This window comes from Pithys albifrons, chromosome 3 (assembly GCF_047495875.1).
Source record: "Pithys albifrons albifrons isolate INPA30051 chromosome 3, PitAlb_v1, whole genome shotgun sequence".
In the NCBI taxonomy this organism is placed as follows: Eukaryota; Metazoa; Chordata; class Aves; order Passeriformes; family Thamnophilidae; genus Pithys; species Pithys albifrons.
Genome location: NC_092460.1, coordinates 22,435,908 through 22,455,756, shown reverse-complemented (window position 1 = coordinate 22,455,756; position 19,849 = coordinate 22,435,908). Strand labels below are relative to the sequence as shown.

The window sequence follows — 19,849 nt, the reverse complement described above, 5'->3', positions numbered from 1 at the left end:
ATTCATACTCCTGACTTTGCTGCTTTATTTCTTCTTTATTTATTTTCTAGGATGACTGTGTAGTTACAAAAGCAGAATCAGGCCCTGTGTTTGCAAGTTTGCTTTTAGGGTCCTGTATATTGTCATTTTATGTCAAAAATTATTTATACACAGATTTGGTTTAATTCACATATCTGTTATGCAAAGATAGTTACTGATCATGGACTTTTTTAGCTTTACTTTACTTGCATAGCCCTTGTTCTGTCTTTCAGGAATTCATTTGAATTTATTTAGAGGAAGGACAATTCTGGTTAGGGCACAGACAGAGATGGCAACTTCACTGCACTGCTGGGATTTGACTCCAGGTTTCCAGAGAAGAACAGATGCTGCTTTAATCCACTGCAGCACAAAGCCCCAGTATTACATTAAAGGGGACTGCAAATTTAGCCAAATAAATCCTTTTGCTTCCTTACAATAGACAAAAGGCCAGAATCATTTTCATGAAATTATGTAGAGATGTCTTTAATAAAAATAAAGTAAAAAAAGCCAAGCTTTGGTATGATAAAAAAAATCAAACCCTTTTGTCTCTGTGAGAGAAGCAGAAAATTAGAATGATGGCTTTGATAGCCTTTAATACAGGAAATTGATGTATTATATCTGTTAATCAGATTCTTTCAATTGTTCAGTGTCATCCAAGTTAAATTTGTGCTTGGAAACAAAAGCCCCAATGCCCTGTTGCCTTATGCTGTGCAAGCCCAAACAAAATGCAGCAGTTGTGATTTGGTTTCTTTTTGCGTTAGTGGCTACAATACAGGGCAGGCCAATAGAAGGAGAATCCTTGGCTTGTTTTGAGGGGTACTTGTATTATTTAGTTGTCCCTAAAATTCACCAGATTAACAAAGATTGATGTGTTATGAGCTGAAATGTTTCAGTAAGAACAGAGAAAAAGAAAACTAACTTCCTTCTGTTTGTTGATGTATACATGACCTTTCCAGTCATCTTTATGCAGGGCAAAGAAAACAAGGGTGCAAACCTGAGGGATTTTCTGTTGCAGGGCATGTTTACAGCCAGCCCTCCCTCTGCACTACAGGACAGTTCACAAGTTGTCTTTGATTTGATTTTTCCTCTCCACCTCTGTTGCAGAATGGGCCAAACTCCACCTCAGACCCCAAGGAGAGTCAGGCACAGCAGTGGCTGTGGGAGCTGGAGCTTGGACACTGCACCCTGAGCTGGGTTTAACTTGGGTTCAGTGTTTGCTTTCGGGAGTAGCTACAGCTGGAATGATTACAGGGAGATCCTCTCAGTGTTCATGAGTCAGGCTGGGAGAGGCCATGTCAGTGCTTGCCCAGAACTCCAGGAGAGTAGATCTATAGGAAGGAATGGATGATTTAGTTGGAAAACCTCCTGTCTTTAAAGATCACACTAAAGACAGGGTTTCCCTCACTGTCTGGGGGTTTTGCTGAGGAAGTCACCACTCAAATGGCAGGGCCAGCAGTGTTCCTGATCCAGCTGCAGTTCCCAGGGTCTGTCAGTGCAGGGAACACACCTGGATAAAACCCTGACCTTCCAATTGTGTTGCAGTTTAATAGTAATCACTCTGCATTTTCAATAGGGAATAAAAATGATACTTATTTTTATTTCTTACTTGGTTCTGAATTATTGTAACGTGCTGAGAAACAGCTGTTGAATTTCCATTGTAGAGGTGTCTGGGGTGATTCCTGTGCTTCAAAGGTAACATTTCTCAAGATGTTGAATGTTAGATAATATTTTCATCTGCTCTTAAGTTTGTGAAAGACAATTATTTTTGTTTATATATTCTTTTCTTATATTTTACTCTGTGAATCTCGCTTAGAAGACACCAGAGAGGTGGAGCATTTAGTAGAAACTGGTTTCAAGAAGGGGCTGATTTTAATGCTTCTAGATTTGGGAGAATGAGACTTTACAGCTAATAGTTTCCTATTAATACTCATCATTAATGCCTTGTGAAATGAAAGAGAACACAGTTACCTGACTTAATGTAAATTGTCCCAAATGGTGACATGTGGCAAACTTGGATTCTTCTTTTGTTATTAAAATGTGATTAAGATGTTGTTGATTAGGTTAGCCTAGGAGAAAAGTATGTCAGGTTTTCCTGCCATTGCACAAGGCTGTTCCTGACCGTGTTTGGTTGAGACTTTCCAACTCTGTCTTTGCACTGTACTTAATGTTCAGTTCACAAAATGGTGACCTTTGGTTTTGGGAACTGCACTTCTACCCTTGTCCTAAAAAAAAACCCATTTTCCACTGCAGAAAGATCTGCAGAGAGTCATGGTAAAGAGCTGATAAATACTGAGGGTTCTCTGGGTTCTGTGCTTTACACCTCAGGTGCAGCCCCAGCCAGACCAGCTGCCCCAGCAGAGTGCTGGTGGTTCTGGGGGCAGAGCTGGGCTGGGCAGCATGTGCTGCACCCAAAGGAAGCTGCTCCATGTGCAGCACAGCCCAACAACTGCTCTCCATCCCTGTGTGTGTGCAGAACCATTGCCAAGACAGGAGCTGCTACCTGTGTTACTCCTTTGTTGTCACCGGGGAGGTGAGTCAGACGTCCTGCTGAAAGCTGCACTTAATTCCTCCCCAGCAGAGAGAGAACTATAAAATATAGAGACTCAGCATAATGGAGAGGAAATGTAAAAGGAAGGAAGTTTCTGAATGAGGAAAAGCATCTGTCAGCTCTTTAGCTGATTTAGGGGTTATGAGCAATCTTTTGAGATCTCATTTCTACAAGTGAAGATTTATGTGTGGTTATTAATACACAGAATCTCTTTCTACGTCTGCAAAAACCTTCGGTATTTGAACACATTGCCCTGAATCTCAGGAACATCTACAACATTGTCTTTCTCACTAAACTTCATACCTGAAGCCAAAGGTCTCTTTGACTTTTGTTTCCTCAAACACTGTGTCTGTACAGTTCGGTATAAACCTTGGGTGTGTTGCAGAGGATAAAAATCTCACTTTTATGAGGATGCCTGTGATTGCAGAGAGGTGAGCAGTGGTTCTGATGCAGTGAGTCACAGCACCTCTCTGTGTGCGGAGTGCCCAGGGCCAGCTCCTGTTCTCACTGCATGGCAACAACACCCTGCACTTCCCTGGAAGGAAGCAGGAATCCGCTTGCTGTGTTCTCACCCATTTCTCCCCTACCTGCTGAGAGTTTCCCATGCCCATTTCGAAATGACATTGTTTTTCCACAGAGAAAACTCGTAGGGTTTCATTCTCCTTTGGGTTTGTTTTTCATCCGTGGCCTGACAAAGTTGGCACCAACATGCAAGGTTTGCTCGGGATTTAAAATTGAGTGATACTTTTATATTACATACCTTTCAGATTCAGTTAGGGCAGTAAAGATTCTGATCAGACTTCTTGCAGTCCATCCTCTTTTTGGATTGGCTTTTTTAAGTACATTGCTCTGTAATTTTATGAGGTTTTTGGGGAACTTCAGAGTGAAATCAATCAGCCACTAAAAGCTGAACAGTCCCTTTCTTTCTGATTTTAAAAGTGAAAGAATTTTAGCCAACTATTTCTTAAAACCAAGAGAGACAGCAAAGTATGTCATGTTCATCAGTGACATCTTTTGAAAGCACAACTCATTAGGTAATTACAGTGTATTACTAACCAGTTGAAATTAAATCCCTTGGTTGTTTTAAACAGCTCTTTTTGTACAGCACTCATTTGCTACTCAACTGAAAATATGGCCTAAATGAGTACAATTGTGTAGTGAGCTGTGACTTTGCCTGGTAGAGTGTCCAGTACAGAAAGATTATTTTGTTGTCAATTCTACTGCTTGGACCCCCAGCATGATCTTTGATTAATGATGATTCTTAATTTCCCTCTGCCTAGGCCACAGACATACTCTAAGGGAAAGGCTGGCCTCTCAAAAGTTGCTCCTAGCTCTGTTCTCCATCTTATATGTTATAATTTTGAAGTAGTAAAGGGGCAAACCCTGCAAAATGACTCAAATTATAGGATTTATCAAGCATGAGAATATAGTTTTGTTCTATGTAGAAAATTTCAATCCTGAAACATTTTCTCAGTAAACAGGATTTTGTTAAGCATCTTTAATTCATGTTTATATGATATATGGAGTATAAGAGGGGAAAGAAGAGTATTAGCCACCAAGACCTGAAAAGAGAGAGGAAATCAGTATTTAGTCTCTTCCAGAAGCTGATCCCACAGCAGTGCCTTCTGCATCCCCCCTGCCTCTGGTGGGCTTGACACAACAGCTGAAGCCACAGGAGAGCTGGAACAGGCTGGCTGGTGTAGGACACCAAGGATTCCTGGATTATATCAAATGCTGCCTCAGCTGTGCATGCAAATCAGGTTTTTATCAGCTGCAGAAACTAAATCTTCCTTTTTAAAATTAGCATTGTAGAAAGGTCACCTCATGGTATAAACAGCAGAATGCCTATTGATACCCTACTATCTTCAGTATGGCTCATAAGTAGTGCAGATATGCTAAATAAGAGGATTCCAGCTGAATGGTGTCTCTGAATAAATGATAAATAGGTGAGGTCAAATTCTACCATGGCTGCATTGAGAAACTCCACAGATTTCTGAAGTTTATCTTCTTGTGTAAGTGTTTGCTTAGGAGAGACAGGACAAAGTCTGCACTGGTTGGCAGACCTTCACAGATTTTGATAAATGATCCATACCCCAAATACCACAGTGACACCTAAAAATGGTTAGCTTTAGTTCCTATAAGAAACTACACATCTTTTTGAAGCATACATGACATTTTCTGATGTTAGTATGTTTTATGCTGACACAGCAAGAGGAAGAACTGACCATAAGAAAAAAGCTTTAAAAATTCTGAAACTTGGCCTGATTTGAGCCACAGGCCTCAAATTATTGCCATAGCCATCTTTTAATAATATCCATTTTTTTTTAGAGTTTGAGGATGGAATGTGATTGTTGCTGAATAACAGTATGCTGGGTGATGTTTAACACAGATTGGCAGAGGGTGACGTTGGCTGCCTTTACCTGAGACAGAAGGTGACAATTGTAAGCTGTCCTCAAGTTCTGTTGGTGCTGTCAGTCTCCTTTGTTACTTTCCAGCTGCTAAATAATGCAAATAAAATGCAGCTTTGCCTTCAGCAGATCAGGTTCATCAGGCATGAAGTGGGGACTGTGAGGGTTGGTTGGTTTGGTCCTTCTCTAACACATACTGTGTCTCATAGCAAATATACTGCCACTCTTTGACAAAGGTGATCTGGGAGGGGTTTAACCTTGGGAGCTGAAGATAATCTCAAGTAAGCACTTCCCAAATGGATAGTCCTAATTCTTGGGTCTGTTGTAAATGATGTTCCCTAAAATGGAGACCTTGGGTAGGGTTTTGTTGTGCTCTATTTTCGTGCTGCTGCTGTGTGTGCTCATATCAACAGAGACAGTGCATTCATTCCTACACTCTGCTCTGGGCTGGAGAAAATACCCTCTCTTTCCTTCCCTGCTCTGCTACCACCAATGGCACCTCAGACTGTGGGTCTAAATGCCCTGCTTTAAAAAGCGTTTTTGTTAATGTCTTTCATGGGGTTGGTTAGTGAGAATTAACACTTGGTAGTGTCCAGGTGAGTGGATGTTGGGATTGTTCTGTAATTTCAAATCCAGGACTTGGAGCAGATGCAGTTTGCAGTGCACTCAGGGGTGCTGGTGTGAGGAACTCTGTTCTCCCTATCCAGGGCTGTCAGAGGGTTTTGGCTCAGCCTGGCTGTTATTGGCAGTCTCACCACACAATATTAGTGAATGAAGTGACTGCTTTGTTGGTGTTTGCTTCTGAGACACATGCAAATATTGTCTGGATTTTTCTTGCAATGATGTTTAACTTCAGTGAGATGAGTTACCTGGGACATTACTTTGATGTGCATTCAAAGGTCTCATTTATTTTTAACAGAAATAGTTGAGCTCAGAGTGCATTCAAAGTAGAACACATTGGTCAGTATTTCTGCCCTGGATCAAAGCTTTGGGAGTGCTGTTGTGTTGCAGCCCTGATTTTGGTGGGTCTGGAGGACCACCTTACAGGTTTCATTTTCACCTTAAAAGGACATGTTTCCAGCCTCAACCAGTTGGAGTCAGACCACCGCACCTGGGGCGGGGTCACTTGAGGTCATATATTACCTGTGTTTTTGAATAAACTTGGGATTTGCTTGAACATCATATTGGTGTGTGCAGTCTCACTAGAGCATGGTCAGCAACAATTGGTGGACCCCAACGTGTCTCAGAACATGGGAGCCACCTGCAGACCTGCCTAGACCTTAAGAAGTGGCCCCTGAGAGCTGCCAGGTTTTTGGGTGCTTTGTGGAGAAGCCTCCGAGAGCTTCTGTCTCCTGTAAACTTGGGAGTTTTTTGTAGTGGCCTTGAGAGCTGCTGGAAGAACGTGGACTGAAAGAACCACGACCTTCAAACCGGTGAGTTAAAGAAACATGGGAAATTCCAACTTGACTAAAATGAACTTATTGCTTGATAAATTTGAAAAACTAGTGCATGGTCTGCAACACTATTGTCCATCATAATGGCTTTGAACTCTTGACTCTGTGTATTTGAAGGTAGATTGGTTTGTTAATGTTACTGCACTTATTGAATTTGGGGATTTGTTTAAGTTCTTACTATAATTGACTTTTGTTTACTAGACAGCACAAAACAGACATGGTAATAAGCATCAGATTCTAATCTGTTGTAAACTGTTCTAGCAATACCCTTCTGCTCTGATGTTCTCACTCCATTGGAGAATATGGTAGGGAGGAGACAGGGATGGAGAAAAATGCTCAAACATTGCTGGGGTGAGGTACATTTGGCTACTTTTGCATTTTGAGAAGTTACACTAAGAAGGTTTTGTGGAGAGTAATTTGAGATAATCCAATGCATACATCAGAGCTTTAATTAAATACACCTACCCAGTTTCTAGCAGAGAGCACCTCAGGTACTGAAGTGCAAGCCAGCTTTGAGCAGCAGGGTGGGCCCTGGTGCCAAATGAGTGCTCATGTGCAGATGAGGCTGTGTTGTATTGCACAGGTCTGCTGAGCAGTGTCCTGCTTGTAATTATCACTTCCAGTTTCACAGGCAAAGCAGGCCTTCCTTGCACTTGTAAAGGCAAAGTTGCACGCAAGAAATTAATTTTTGGAGAGGTTTGTTCCTGTGTGGAATGCTGCATTGGACCGAGGCATTCTTGCTATTTCAATGGCTTGGTTCAGCCCTTGTGGTGGAGGTGTCCAGTCACAGCAGCTGCTCCAGCAGCTGCCCTGTGCCTCTCTGGGCCACTGACTGAGCTCCGTGGGGGACTTCTGCTCTGCATTCCTTGAGCTAGGTACAGAATCTGCAGCTATTTCAAGTGGGAATCTATAATTAGCACCTAGGATCAGAGTTTGACTGGTTTTAACCTCCAGATTTTAAAGGGAGATAGTTGGTGTCAAACAGATGCAAAGCCATTCCCCCTCCATGTCTATACAGAATATTTATTTCTGAGTGAGGCTGAAGTTTTACTGTGAGTCACGTTTATGAGACAAGATTTTGATACAAAAAGCTTCACTCTTTGGTTTGCATTCAAATCCATCTGATGCATCATAAGGCAGACTCCCTGGGTATCTGGATAAAGTAGATATGTTTATGGACAGAAAAGTTTCTGGGACAGAGGAAGAAAATCATCTTCCTGAATTGTCCTGTCAGTAGATACGACTTAGAGGGATCCAGGTTTATATGCATTTTTCCTGAAGAGAGAAATAAATGATACGGATTCAGGGAAAAGCAGGCAACTTAGAGAAGGGATGGATTTGACTGAGCCATTTTATGAAGAGCTACGCATGCAAATGCTTTACTGTTGCAGCAAATAAAATAAACATATCAATCCTGTTTTGGTTCCATTTGAATTCAGGCTGTGCAGAGCCCCTGGAGTTCTGACTGCTGTCCCTGGCTGGTGCTACTCTGCCACAGTCCTGCTTTAAAAACTGCCTAAAGAACAGAGCACTTGCATTGTCATGGCCAGGCTGAGGGTTTTATCATCTCATGCTGACTAGAATTTTAAGTTGGCTGTGGTTTTGTTGCTGTGTTCATAATACTTATGCTTTCTTTCCATGATGTAGAAATAAAGAAATTTATTCTGTATACCTTTGAACTAGTAAGGATCTCAAATGCTATGGAAAATCTTTAAGATGTAGCAGCACAAACTTATTATATTGTTATACTTCTCTTCATTTCCACACCAGCTTTTTCACAGGATTAATATAATGCTGATTCGTTCTCATGCCTGTCCCATCCAGTTGTTAGGGCCTGGTTTTAATTTCATGTCTTTATATGACACTGTTGAAAGTCCATTCTAAATGAATGACAAAAATAATAGTGATTCCAGAGAATGCTCATTGGTAAAACAGTGGCTCCAGTATTCACTCTGTTTAGCTGGGAGGGTCTCTTTGGGTCTATTTTAAAATGTTGCATGCAGTTTTGGTTTGGCATTTGCATTACTTAGAGGCATGTTGGATTTCTTTGTTCCAAACTAAATCTGCACCATACCGGTTTGAACATTTAGATGGTTTCTCTGAGCGTATGTTCCCATTATCTTTGTGTTTTAGGGACACTTTACTGCTTGTAAACTGTGGGGTTTCTGGGGTCAGTGGCAATGCTGAATTGTTTCTTGCATCTCATTATTGCTTTTACATGCATATAGTTTTAAAGATAAGGCACTGGGCCTCAGTAAAAAAAAGGTTATCAAATGTCTGTCTTTCATAGCACAGTTTCTGTGACAGATAAATTCTTGTGCCTCTTGATCCAAACCTGCAGCTGCTCTAGTCATTTTGCCATTAGTCATTGGAACAGATAAGTCTGTGCTCATGGAAAAGCTTAAGGTTTGTTCCTTACTGGAATTTAGATCTTGAGGACTCTTTCCAGTTTCCATTTTATGCTCAAATGCTGAGGTTTTCTTGTTTTTCAAAATTTTCTCTCTGTTGTGCTTATTTTTGGTTTTGCTAAGAGTTTGGCAAGATTTCAAGGAAAAAGAAGGTGCAAATATAAAAATGAAAGATAAATCAAGGAATAACAGGGTATATTCAAACATCCTGAATAATAGGTTGGTTTTCAAATATGGTAGTGGATTTAGTGTACTGATTCCTATTTATAGCCTTTGTGATCAGAAGGAATGATTCCCTCAGAGGATGGTGGGCACTGCTCAGGCTCCCCAGGGAATGGGCACATTCCCAAGGCTGGCAGAGCTCCAGGAGCATTTGGACAACACTAAGGGACAGGGTGGGATTGTTGAGGTGTCTGTGCAGGGCCAGCAGTTGGATTGATGATCCTGATGGATCCCTTCCAGCTCAAGATATTCCATGATTCTCTGAACTGAAGGCATGAAATTAGGGCTGGGGAGGAAAAGACCTGCCAGATGTGCTGCTGAAATGCCCGTAGAGGAAATGTTGTGCTTTGGTCATGGCTGCCCCACAACTGCAGAGGGAAAGAGGAAACAGAGCCTTTGCTTCTGAGGTAACTCTTGAAATCAACTCATCCCCTGAACAGTGGGAAATACCTGTAAAAAGCATGACCTTTTCCAAGCAACAACACCTACTTCACATTTTGTCAGCCTGGATCTGTTGTTGGTGCCTGAGTGCAGAGCTCCAGCTGTGCCCATCCCTCAGCTTTGACATGCGGGCAAATGAGTGAGAGGAGCAGCTCCTGCGGCCCCTGCCCATACCCTGGGCTAAGTCTGGGCTCAGGCAGAGCAGCAGCTTTGGGTGTGTCCCTGAGAGGGCACAGGGGGCAGGGTGGGTCACACCTGCAGGGTGGCATTGCCCATGGCTGAGGAAGCCAACAGGTCCTGCTGCCAGGTACAGATGCCACTTTGGATGATCAGTTTTAATTTAGAAGGGTTTGCAGAGTGTGTGGCTCAGCTCGTGCAGCAAGTCTAGAACAAAATACCTGAATGCAGCTGGTGCACACTGGTTTATAACCATTAGAAAAAGTAATTGATTTTTCAATAGTTTTATGTATCCATTGCAATACATTAAAAATAGTGTACATGGCCTGTTTGAGCCTGTCTTTCTCTGAGCCTTTCTTCTTCCCTATTGTTCCTTGATACAGTGATGATTTCGGATTTTCTAGCAGTATTATAAGTTGAGTTTTATGCAAGAAGAAGCTTCCAGTGTCAGTTACTGTTAAATACTGATTCAGTCAGTGCTGGCCACTCTTTCAAAAAACTGATTTAGATGCCCAAAGTTTTTCAATGGTTCTATTTTAAATTTTTGTTCATGCAGTCATATTAGCAGTACTAATTATTTTTAAATATTTCATTTTTTTTCTTTAGCTGTTCCATTCTCCTCTTCTTTGTAAAATACTGCCAAGCAACCCTTTACTTTTTCTGGCTTGGCAGATAATGTATGTCTATTTTCTGCTGAAACAGGAGTGTGATAAAACAATTAGAATTCTAAAAATGTAAGGTTAATTTCAACTGTTTTGCATTCTCCTCATACTAAGCAGTTGGAATATTCAACAGTTTGCTGGGTTCACTAGTAATATGCAGTGACACATTGCAGGGAGATGGACTAAATTAATCTACTAGATATTTTTTTAAACACTAAAATCATCAGTAATTCTGCTGGACTTGTATGGTAGGTGGCAGATGCTTCAAACTGGAGACCTTTATTAAGTTATTTCTATTTTCAGTTGGGACTTTTAATTAATATTTATTATAACACATATATATTAAACCATAAATTATTATAATAGTAATAAATAAACTAATTAACAAGATGTTACATTGTCCATTTTTGCAGTGTGCTCAGTGTATTTAATTCCTCTCCTGTGTGGGAAGGGCAGTGTGTGCAGGTGGCTGTGGAAGTGGAGCAGTGCTAGAGAGGTGTCTCAGCTGCTCCCTCTGCTCCCTCCCTCAGGGACACTGAAGTTCTTGCTGCACACCTGGAGCAGAACTCTTGATGTTTTCGGGTTGGCATTTTTAATAAGTGGATAGATAAGAACCACTCCTGTAGCCCTGCAGTGACTGGCTCATGTTTGAGTCTGGATTAGAGTCCCTTTTGGAATTGTTGGGTTGGAGAAGCCCTCTGGGATCATCGAGTTCAACCATTTCCCCAGCGCTGCCAGGGCCACCACTGACCATGTCCCCAAGTGACACATCCACATGGCTTTTAAATCCCTCCAGGGATGGTGGCCCCACCACTGCCCTGGGCAGCTGTGCCAGGGCTGGACAGCCCTCTCCATGGAGAAATTTTTCCCCTATCCAACCTGAACTCTTCTGGCACAACTTGAGGCCATTTCTTCTTGTCCTGTCCCTTGTTCCCTGGAGCAGAGCCTGACACCCTCACCTGGCTCCCCCCTCCTGTCAGGGAGCTATAGGGAGTGATCAGGTCTCCCCTGAGCCTCTTTTGCTCCAGGCTGAACAACCCCTGGTGTTCCAGCCCCTTCCCCAGCTCCGTTCCCTTCTCTGGACATGCTCCAGCCCCTCAATGTCTTTCTTGTCCTGAGGGGCCCAAAACTGCCCCCAGGATTCAAGATGTAGCCACAGCAGTGCCAGCACAGGGGTCAGTCCCTGCCCTTGTCCTGCTGACACAGCCCGGGGGCCCTTGGCCTTTGTGCCCACCTGGGCACACCTGGGCTCGTGTCCAGCTGTTGGCACCAGCACCCCCAGGGCTTTCCCAGCTTTCCAGCCGCTCAGCTCCCAGCCTGGAGCGCTGCCTGGGGCCGTTGTGGTCCAAGGGCAGGACCTGGCTCTTGGCATTGCTGAACATGGATCCAGCCTGGCCAGAGCCCTCTGCAGAGCCTTCCTGCCCTCCAGCACATCAGCCCTCCTGCCCAGCCTGTGCCACCTGCAAACAGCCCGAGGGTGCCCGCGGTCCCCTTGGCACGGTTATGGACAAAGACACTGCACAGAACCGGCCCCAGCACTGCCCCTGTGTGAGCCACTCCCGGTGCCATTCCCGGCTGGAGGGAGCTCCATCCCCACCCCTGCTGGGCCTGCTCTGAGCCCAGAGATCAGTGACCCAGCCGAGCCCTGAGCAGCCAGTGCCTCCAGGAGAATGGTGTGGGAAACGCTGTCAGAGGCTTTATTCATCCAGGACCAGCCTTTCCCTCACCCACTCGGCTGGTCACTTTGTCATAGAGGGAGATCAGGTTGGTCAGGCAGGACCTGCCTCTTCCAAACCCACACTGGCTGTGACTTATCCCCTGGCTGTCCTGCACATGCCGTGTGGTGACACTCAGGATGATCTGCCCCATGACCTTCCCCAGCACTGAGGTCAGGCTGACAGCCTGGAGTTGCCCAGGTCATCCCTCCATCCCTTCTTGCAGATGGGTGTGGGTGGGTGGGAACCTGCAATCAGCTGGGACCTCTCCAGTTAACCAGGACTGGTGCCAAATGATGGGAAGTGGCTCAGAGAGAACTTGCAAGCTCTGGGTGCTGTTCCCCTTCTGTGGAGCAATCCAGCCTGTCATCCTTACAGCTTCACACAAGGCATATTTGTTGAAATATTTCTCTTTTCCAAACATATGTAAAGTAGTGGAAGTAGAAAGCAAGCTGCTTTTCTTTGTCAGTGGTGTTTCATTTTAATGAGAGAACTCATATGGAGCTTCAGCTGCTCTTGAGAGGCAGGAGAGCTGAATGGGAGGAAGCCTTAAAATCCGTGGTACTGCCTGTGCAGGAGTGTTTGGAAGGGCTGCTCTTAGCAGGAGGCTGCCTGTTGTCAAAGGTAATTAATTCCCTGCTTCAAAGGTCAAGTGGCAGGGAACAGGTAAGGTCAGGTGGTAGGAAATAGGCCTATGAGCAAAATGAGATCAAGCATTACAGTCAGTCAAGCATCACATTTATACCTGGAGAAAGTACAAAAGGCAAACTAAAATTAAGAAGAAACCCTCAACTTTAATCAGAGCCTTGGGAAGACCTTCTTCCACCTTTTTCTGTCAGGGCAGTACCTTTTTGTTGCTGAAAAACTTAAGTGATCCATTGGAGGTATCACCATTAAAATGTCAATAGGAGACTATCATCAACATGAAAGGGTTTTAAATAGTTCACAATGGTGATGATGGCAAAAGAATTCACAAACTTAAGAAGGGGGAAATAGTGATAATTCCTATCTTCCTGTAGGAAACAAATTTTCCATACTTGCATGAAAAGTGCTTATGGATAAACTTGCCCTGGGAGCCTGTGATGTCCAGAATAGCCTGACCTCACAGCCGGCAGAACAGAGAAACATGTTTTTGCGTTTAAAGGGTGAATGTGACACTATTTCTTTAATGGAGGCTTTCGAGGGGATGATTTGTTTGTTTTCAGCGGGTGGTTACACAGTTTCAGTGTCACTAGCAGAACTCTGGCTAATTTATCATTTTTAAGTTGAAAGCCAGCTGTATCACGGAGGGAAAGGGATTAGTTTCCTGTCAGCTTCCTTTCTGGAAAAAGCAATGTGTGCACACTGAAAATATTTCCAGCTTGGGTTAAGTATGTTTGAAAATACCTTTTGGGTAGAGTCATATTTTGATGGGCAAAGAAAGAGTCCTTGCTTTCAGTTTTACATATTTATAGAAGCATTTCAAGAAATCGAAGAGGTTTTTTTCTCTTTCCCTTTAAAAAGTACACACTGTTCAGGCTGGGAGGGTTTGGGCAGTGTTAACCGTTCCCTCTCCTGGCACTGCAGTCTGGTGGAGAAGGTTCTTCCAGAAACTGGTCTGTGCTTTCTGAAGGGGCTGCTGAGAGGCAACAGGAGAGCTGTGTTTTTATGCTCCTCTGCATGTGAATGAAGGCAAAATATGAAATACAGGGTGTGGTGGGAATGTGGAATTTTACTCCTTTGGAGTTTGGATGTATCTTTCCTAAACCAAAAGTTAGGGGAAGTGCTGCAAATGCTCATATTTGTGCATGTGTGGAGTGCTTTCTGAGTCTTTTGAGGGATTAAACAAAAAGTGCAGTCTTGTTCTTCTCTCAATGCTCTGTGTACACAGGATGAAGCAGACAGGACATGCTGAGGTGGAATATGTGAAAAGGTGGAGGAGTGAAAGTGCATGTGCTATTGCAGTGTGAGTGTGCCCTGCTGTAAATACAAACCAAACACAAATTCTCTGCCATCAGGACCCACGGCTCAGCTTTAAAATGTTTCCTATTGTGTACAGCCCTTTTAATACTAAAGGGTTTTTCCTTTCCTTTATTCCTTAGCAATAACAGCATCCATGTGAAAATAAAGTGTTTTATTTGCCAGGTAGTTCCTAATGTGTTTTCTTCACCTGAAACCACATTGCTTTCATTAGCTGGAAACAACATCCCTTGGAGTGCTTTACTCCAAAGGATACCAAAATTATCCCATGGGAGCAGTCTTTCACCAGCAGAGAAATAAATGAGATTTCTCCCAGCTTTAGTCTCTAGAAACATAGTAGCTCCCAAGATCCATTAAATCCCAAATCTCTGCTGAGTAATCTCCAGGAAAGTAATCCTTTTATATAATATGAGGGCAAGAAAATATTGCTTTAATTTGTCAAAGCAAGGAAAAACACAAGCATCTGTCACTTTGAATGGAGCAACTTGGAAATGAGCAGTATTATAAGAAATTAAAAGTTTTCATTCATTTCACACAGTAGTTGCTGAGTGACTTACTCAGAATGTTATTGATAATTACTGTATAAAGTCAGATAATGCTTGAAACCTGCATTCTCCTGCCTGACTCATGATCTAAAGGTGATGTCTGCACGACAAACTGGGACTTGCTAAGAGTACAGCAAAAACTGGTGTTTGACATGAAAGCCACATTACCTGTAATAACTGCACCTGAATTTCAACAAAATGTGCTGGGTGTCTGAAATGTCACGGAGCAAAACTACTGAGAATGTTGGCATGCTGTACTCACTGATGGTTCCCTGTCTCTCCTTCTGTGCAGTGTTGAGGGTGAAGCTCCAAGCAGTGAGACTGGCACGTCCTTGGATAGTCCCTCTGGCTACCACCAGGGCCCCATCACCCACAGCTCTGCCATCAGCCCCGAGCACTACGACCCCTCTCCCTACGGGCTCTACTCCATCTCCCCGGGCCAGCAGAGGGCTCGGCGGCCCAAACTGCAGCACTCCACGTCCATCCTGAGAAAGCAAGCCGAGGAGGAAGCCATCAAAAGGTCAAGATCGCTTTCTGAGAGCTATGAACTCTCTTCAGACCTACAAGATAAGCAGGTATTTGAGCTTTGTTTCCTGTTTTTTGCCTATTCTGGGCCCCTCGGTGCAGGAAAGATATTGAGGTACTGGAGCAGGTCCAGAGAAGAGCAACGAGGCTGGAGAAGGGACTGGAGCACAAGCTGGGGAGAGGCTGAGGGAGCTGGGGATGTTTAGCCTGGAGAAGAGGAGGCTCAGAGGTGACCTCATCACTGTCCAGAACTACCTGAAGGGAAGTTCTAGCCAGGTGGGGGTTGGTCTCTTCTCCCAGGCAACCAACAGTAGGACAAGAGGGCACGGGCTCATGCTCTGCCAAGGGAGGTTTAGGATATCAGAAAGAAATTCTTTACAGAGAGAGTGGTCAGGCAGTGGAATGTTCTGCCCAGAGAGGGAGTGGATTCTCCATCCCTGGAAGGTGTTTAAGATGAGACTGGATGTGGCACTCAGTGCCATGATCTGGTGATCACAGTGGGGTTGGATCAAGGGTTGGACTTGATGATCTCAGAGGTCTCTTCCAACCCAGCTGATTATATGATTCTATGATTTAAAGACAATGGCAACATGTCTGTAAACGGGGGAAATACTTTTTTTGCATCACTTCAGCTGTGATGCTGAAAATGCTTTGTCCTGGGACCAGCTTAGTTCAAAATAGCCCTACAGCAGCATTTCTGAGGTTTTTGACTTTTTTATCCTGTGTTGTGTCACCCCTGTGTGCCATACACCTTCCCCACTTCCTGAAGAAAGGTGTAAAAAATTGTTAGTAGTTTTAATAATAAAAAACTGTTCTACTAGAAATTGTGATTTTTATGCTAAGGACAAGTACTAGAATGTAATAATGCAAAATATTTTTCTAAGCAAAAGAACCATTTTGAAACCTGGATATTTTTGTTCTTGCTGAAATAAAGGAAGAAGTTAATTGCAACCAATGTTCTCTTATACCTGTGAGGTGAATTCAAGGCGTTAATTGGCTTTATTTAACTAGGCATGACTCCCATATACTTTACAAGGAACTGGATGTAGATGTTCAAAGCCTTTGTCCCTAAAAAGGCACTTCTGTAAGACAGTCAGCCTTTGCTTTTAGGCTTTGTTTTGAATGTAGTCGTATTTAAAAGATGTTTATTGCTGTATTTATCATTTGAAAATGGTGCTCTATAAGATAAGCCAATATGCAGGATGCTCTGGATTCACTGGTAGCTGAGCAATAGCCAGTGCATCAATATATTTTTGTTTGGAGGAGATTTTTGGGTAGGGGTCTCATTACAGAATCACAGAACACACTGAGTTGAATCTCACAGGAGTCATTGGATCCAGCTCCTGGCCCTGCACAGGCCCACCCCCAGGAGTCATGAATCATCTGGTGTATTCCATAGTCACTCCAACTTATATGTTAATATGGTGAATGTGGCAAATTCCAGAGACTGGAAGCCAAGTACTCCTGAGTTTGGACCAAACACTGGTAGTCAGTGAAATTCATAGGGGCCAGGTCTCATTTTCAGGTTGGGGAATCTAGAAGGATCTGGAAGAACAAATCTTGAGCTCTGCCTCAAAGTTGAAGCCAGTATGTGGGAAAGCAGATGTGAGTTTAGTTTAGTCTCCATGCCCACCAAACTGTGGGCAAACACCAAGTTCCTGATGCCAGCCCTGCTGTTAAGTTGGAGCTCCTTGTGAGATCTGAGCTGTTCCTTCCTGCTCCACCTTTGGCAGTCGTTGTTGCTGGATGTCTCCTCAGGGACTGATACAGAGTGTGAGGCTTTTTCAAGAGGTCTCCTGCACTGCAGGTGTTCCACGGAGCCCAGTTCCATCTGTGCTGTCCTGCAGTTTGATGGAGAATGGGCACTGCAGATGTTATTTGGTATTTGTTCAGGGAGTCTTGCACAATAAAAATGACAGTGATACCTGAGGGAAGCTTGAGACTGAAGAGTTACTTACTCCTCTTAAAAAGCTCTCCTTGAAATAGCTGAAGATACTTAAAATCTAGTTAGGAAAATGTCCAAGACTTTGCCTAAAAGCAACCTGCATTAAATATGCATTGAAAAGCTTCATAAACTTGGTATTAAAATCTGTTAGAGATATTAATCACAAGCCTAAATTATCTAGGCAAATGTGAAAATACTCTCAATTTAAATTCCCACCAAACCCCCTAATTTATGGTAATCAATGATAATGTTATTTTCTGTGTAAACCCGAATAAAGTCCAGGTCATTTATTTTATAGGATATTAGGTTTTGTTTTATTCTCTTTTACTGGCTATGCTGGTTCACTTTTCATTAGGTTTGGCATTTAATGTTGAGAGAACTAAATTGACAGTTCATTTATTTTGAGATTAGTCCAGCTAAATAATCTCTTACGATTTCTTTATTTATATAAATACATGTGATATATATATATAAACATACATACATATATATGCATGTGTGTCTGAATACTACAAATAGAAATAGTAGCAGATGTCTGGCAGCAGTGGAAGGAGCTGATAGAAGTTCTTAATAGTTTTTTGAATCTTCAGAATGCCTTACAAGTAACCTCAGAGTCTCTTTGACATGGGCAAGTGTCAGGGTAATATAACCCCCATTGGGGAGTGAAAGGTTAATCAATTGTTTAAAGAGAAACCTTAGAAAATTATGCAGAGATTTACATCTGGAAATGTAAATCCAGATGGAATTTGGAGCTGCTCAGAGATCAGTAACAGTTTTTTGAGCTTTTTTAAAAGAAGTTTGAAGATACAGTCAAAAGAACAATTCCTTAGCAGGAATCCTGATCTGAGCCCATCTGAGAAATTGGCCTCCTCATTTTATGCCAATAACTGCAGAATAACTTTTGTATCTATAATTAATTAAAAAAATTAAAAAGCAGCAATTCAGCAAGAAAAGAGGGAGATCATCTTTCATGTGGAAGGGAAATGGAGCTGCTGAACTGGTGAGACCACTGACAGGAATGTATCAGCTACTCCCAAATGATAGACCTAATGGACTAGAAAATAACTTTCAGTAGCATTTAGTTCCTTCCATACCAGGGGGATGAAGATCCTCTGCTCAGTTACTTGGAGATACCTTGGAGAGATCTCCAAGGTGTGAGGAGGAGAGGCTGTGTGTGCACATGCATGTAAACAAGTAAATAAAACATGGTGTCTCATGAAAAAGGGTACCTGGATTTGCAGGCAGGAAGAAATGACTTTTGAATCATTGCAGCATTATGGAAATTGCATGGACTTACACCAAAATGCTGCCAGAAAACTGGTGGGTTTAATTGTAGCACTAAACATAGTGACTTGTCGTAAATGTTTTGTGTTTGTGAATTATATCAATCTGGCAATGACTAATCAGAGCAGAACTGAAATATTGGGGGAGCGAGGGTGGTAAATAGGTGCAGTTATTCATCTCGTTCAGTGTTTTTTAACGAAGTGAAAGGGTGAGGCCCTGAGGGTTGGGCAGAGAAGCTGTGGCTGCCTCAGCCCTGAAAGTGTCCAAGGCCAGGTTGGGCAGGCCTTGGAGCAGCCTGGGCTGGTGGGAGGTGTCCCTGCTGTGGCAGGGGGTAGAACAAGGTGAGCTTTAAGGTCCCTTCCAACCCAAACCATTCTAGGGTTTCTTCTTTTGGAAGCAATGCTTTGAAAATATATAATGACTATTCCAGATGGATCAACACATTGTTTTTCACTAGGTTAAATTGATAGCATTTATTTTGCATATTCATCCTGTTAGTTGGAAACACTGGCTATTTTGAAGGTAATTACAAGGATGAAAATAGATTTGAATTTGTATTTAGAAAGTCTGAAATGCGTTATTTATATGAGGAAAAATGTGTTTGTGGATTTCTATCACAGACAGCTCTCTGGAAATGTGTTCTGGGAGGCTCAGTTTTGCTTTGATGTCAGACCTGGGTGAAACGATGCTCCTTGGGCTTCATTCATGTAGATGCAAGCCTGGAAAGGTGGGAATTTACTCCCAAAATATGGCTATTTGCATTGTGCATGGAATTCACTTCTCTGCAGTTGTCCCTACAGAGGGTGACAGCATTATTATCCTGCCTGCTTTGACATGGGCACACCAATGCCAACGTGTGGAAACCAAAATTGAAATGAACACACAAGTTGGCAACACCTTAATCTTATGTGACAGTGTTCACATAGTCATATTTTTGTATTTTAGGGTGGAATTCGCAGACGACTGTTCGGTTTACTATTAGAGTTTGGAGTTTTTACTTTGAAAAAGGGCTGAAAATGAAAACGTTCTAAGAATGATTATTTGTGTTATCCTTGATAAGCAAAAACGCTGTGAAAATAACTGCTAAGAGAAGGTTTTTGCATCCATTAGCAGCAGGTATTTATTTCTGCTCAGGAAGCAAGGCAGCAAAATGCTGCAGAGACTTGCTCACCTGACAGGTGTCAAAACAGGCTAACTTATACATTTGAACATGAGGGATTACAGCATCCCATTACATATTGATTACAAGCGGGGTCTGGGCGGAGCTGGGGCGGTGTTTTCTTCTGGCATCAATTTTGCGGAGGGGTCCTTCTGTTCTTCATCCCCAAAACAAGGGACGCAATTAGTCTTCCTCTCCTTGACCCAGCTTGCTTCCTTTCATAGGCGACCCAGCCGAAACTAGTAGAAAAATTCTTGGCTAGCTACCATTTTGCTCTATTCAAATGTCTACCATTACCTGATTAATTCGGCTCTAGGCTACAGTACAGAGAACTGGACGATAACCATATCCTGGTAAAGAGAACAGAACACGCTTGGTG

General features: G+C 42.8%; 1 protein-coding gene across 13 annotated transcripts in view; it reads left to right on the top strand.

Annotated features, from left to right (window-relative positions):
• IQSEC1 (IQ motif and Sec7 domain ArfGEF 1) overlaps positions 1–19,849 on the top strand; it is a 356,985-nt gene that overhangs the window by 288,820 nt on the left and 48,316 nt on the right. For all 13 annotated transcript variants that reach the window (XM_071550977.1, XM_071550976.1, XM_071550975.1 and 10 more), the window contains one exon: positions 14,850–15,132. In XM_071550977.1, coding sequence (XP_071407078.1) covers positions 14,850–15,132 — 283 coding nt within the window. The remainder of the gene's footprint in view (positions 1–14,849; positions 15,133–19,849) is intronic.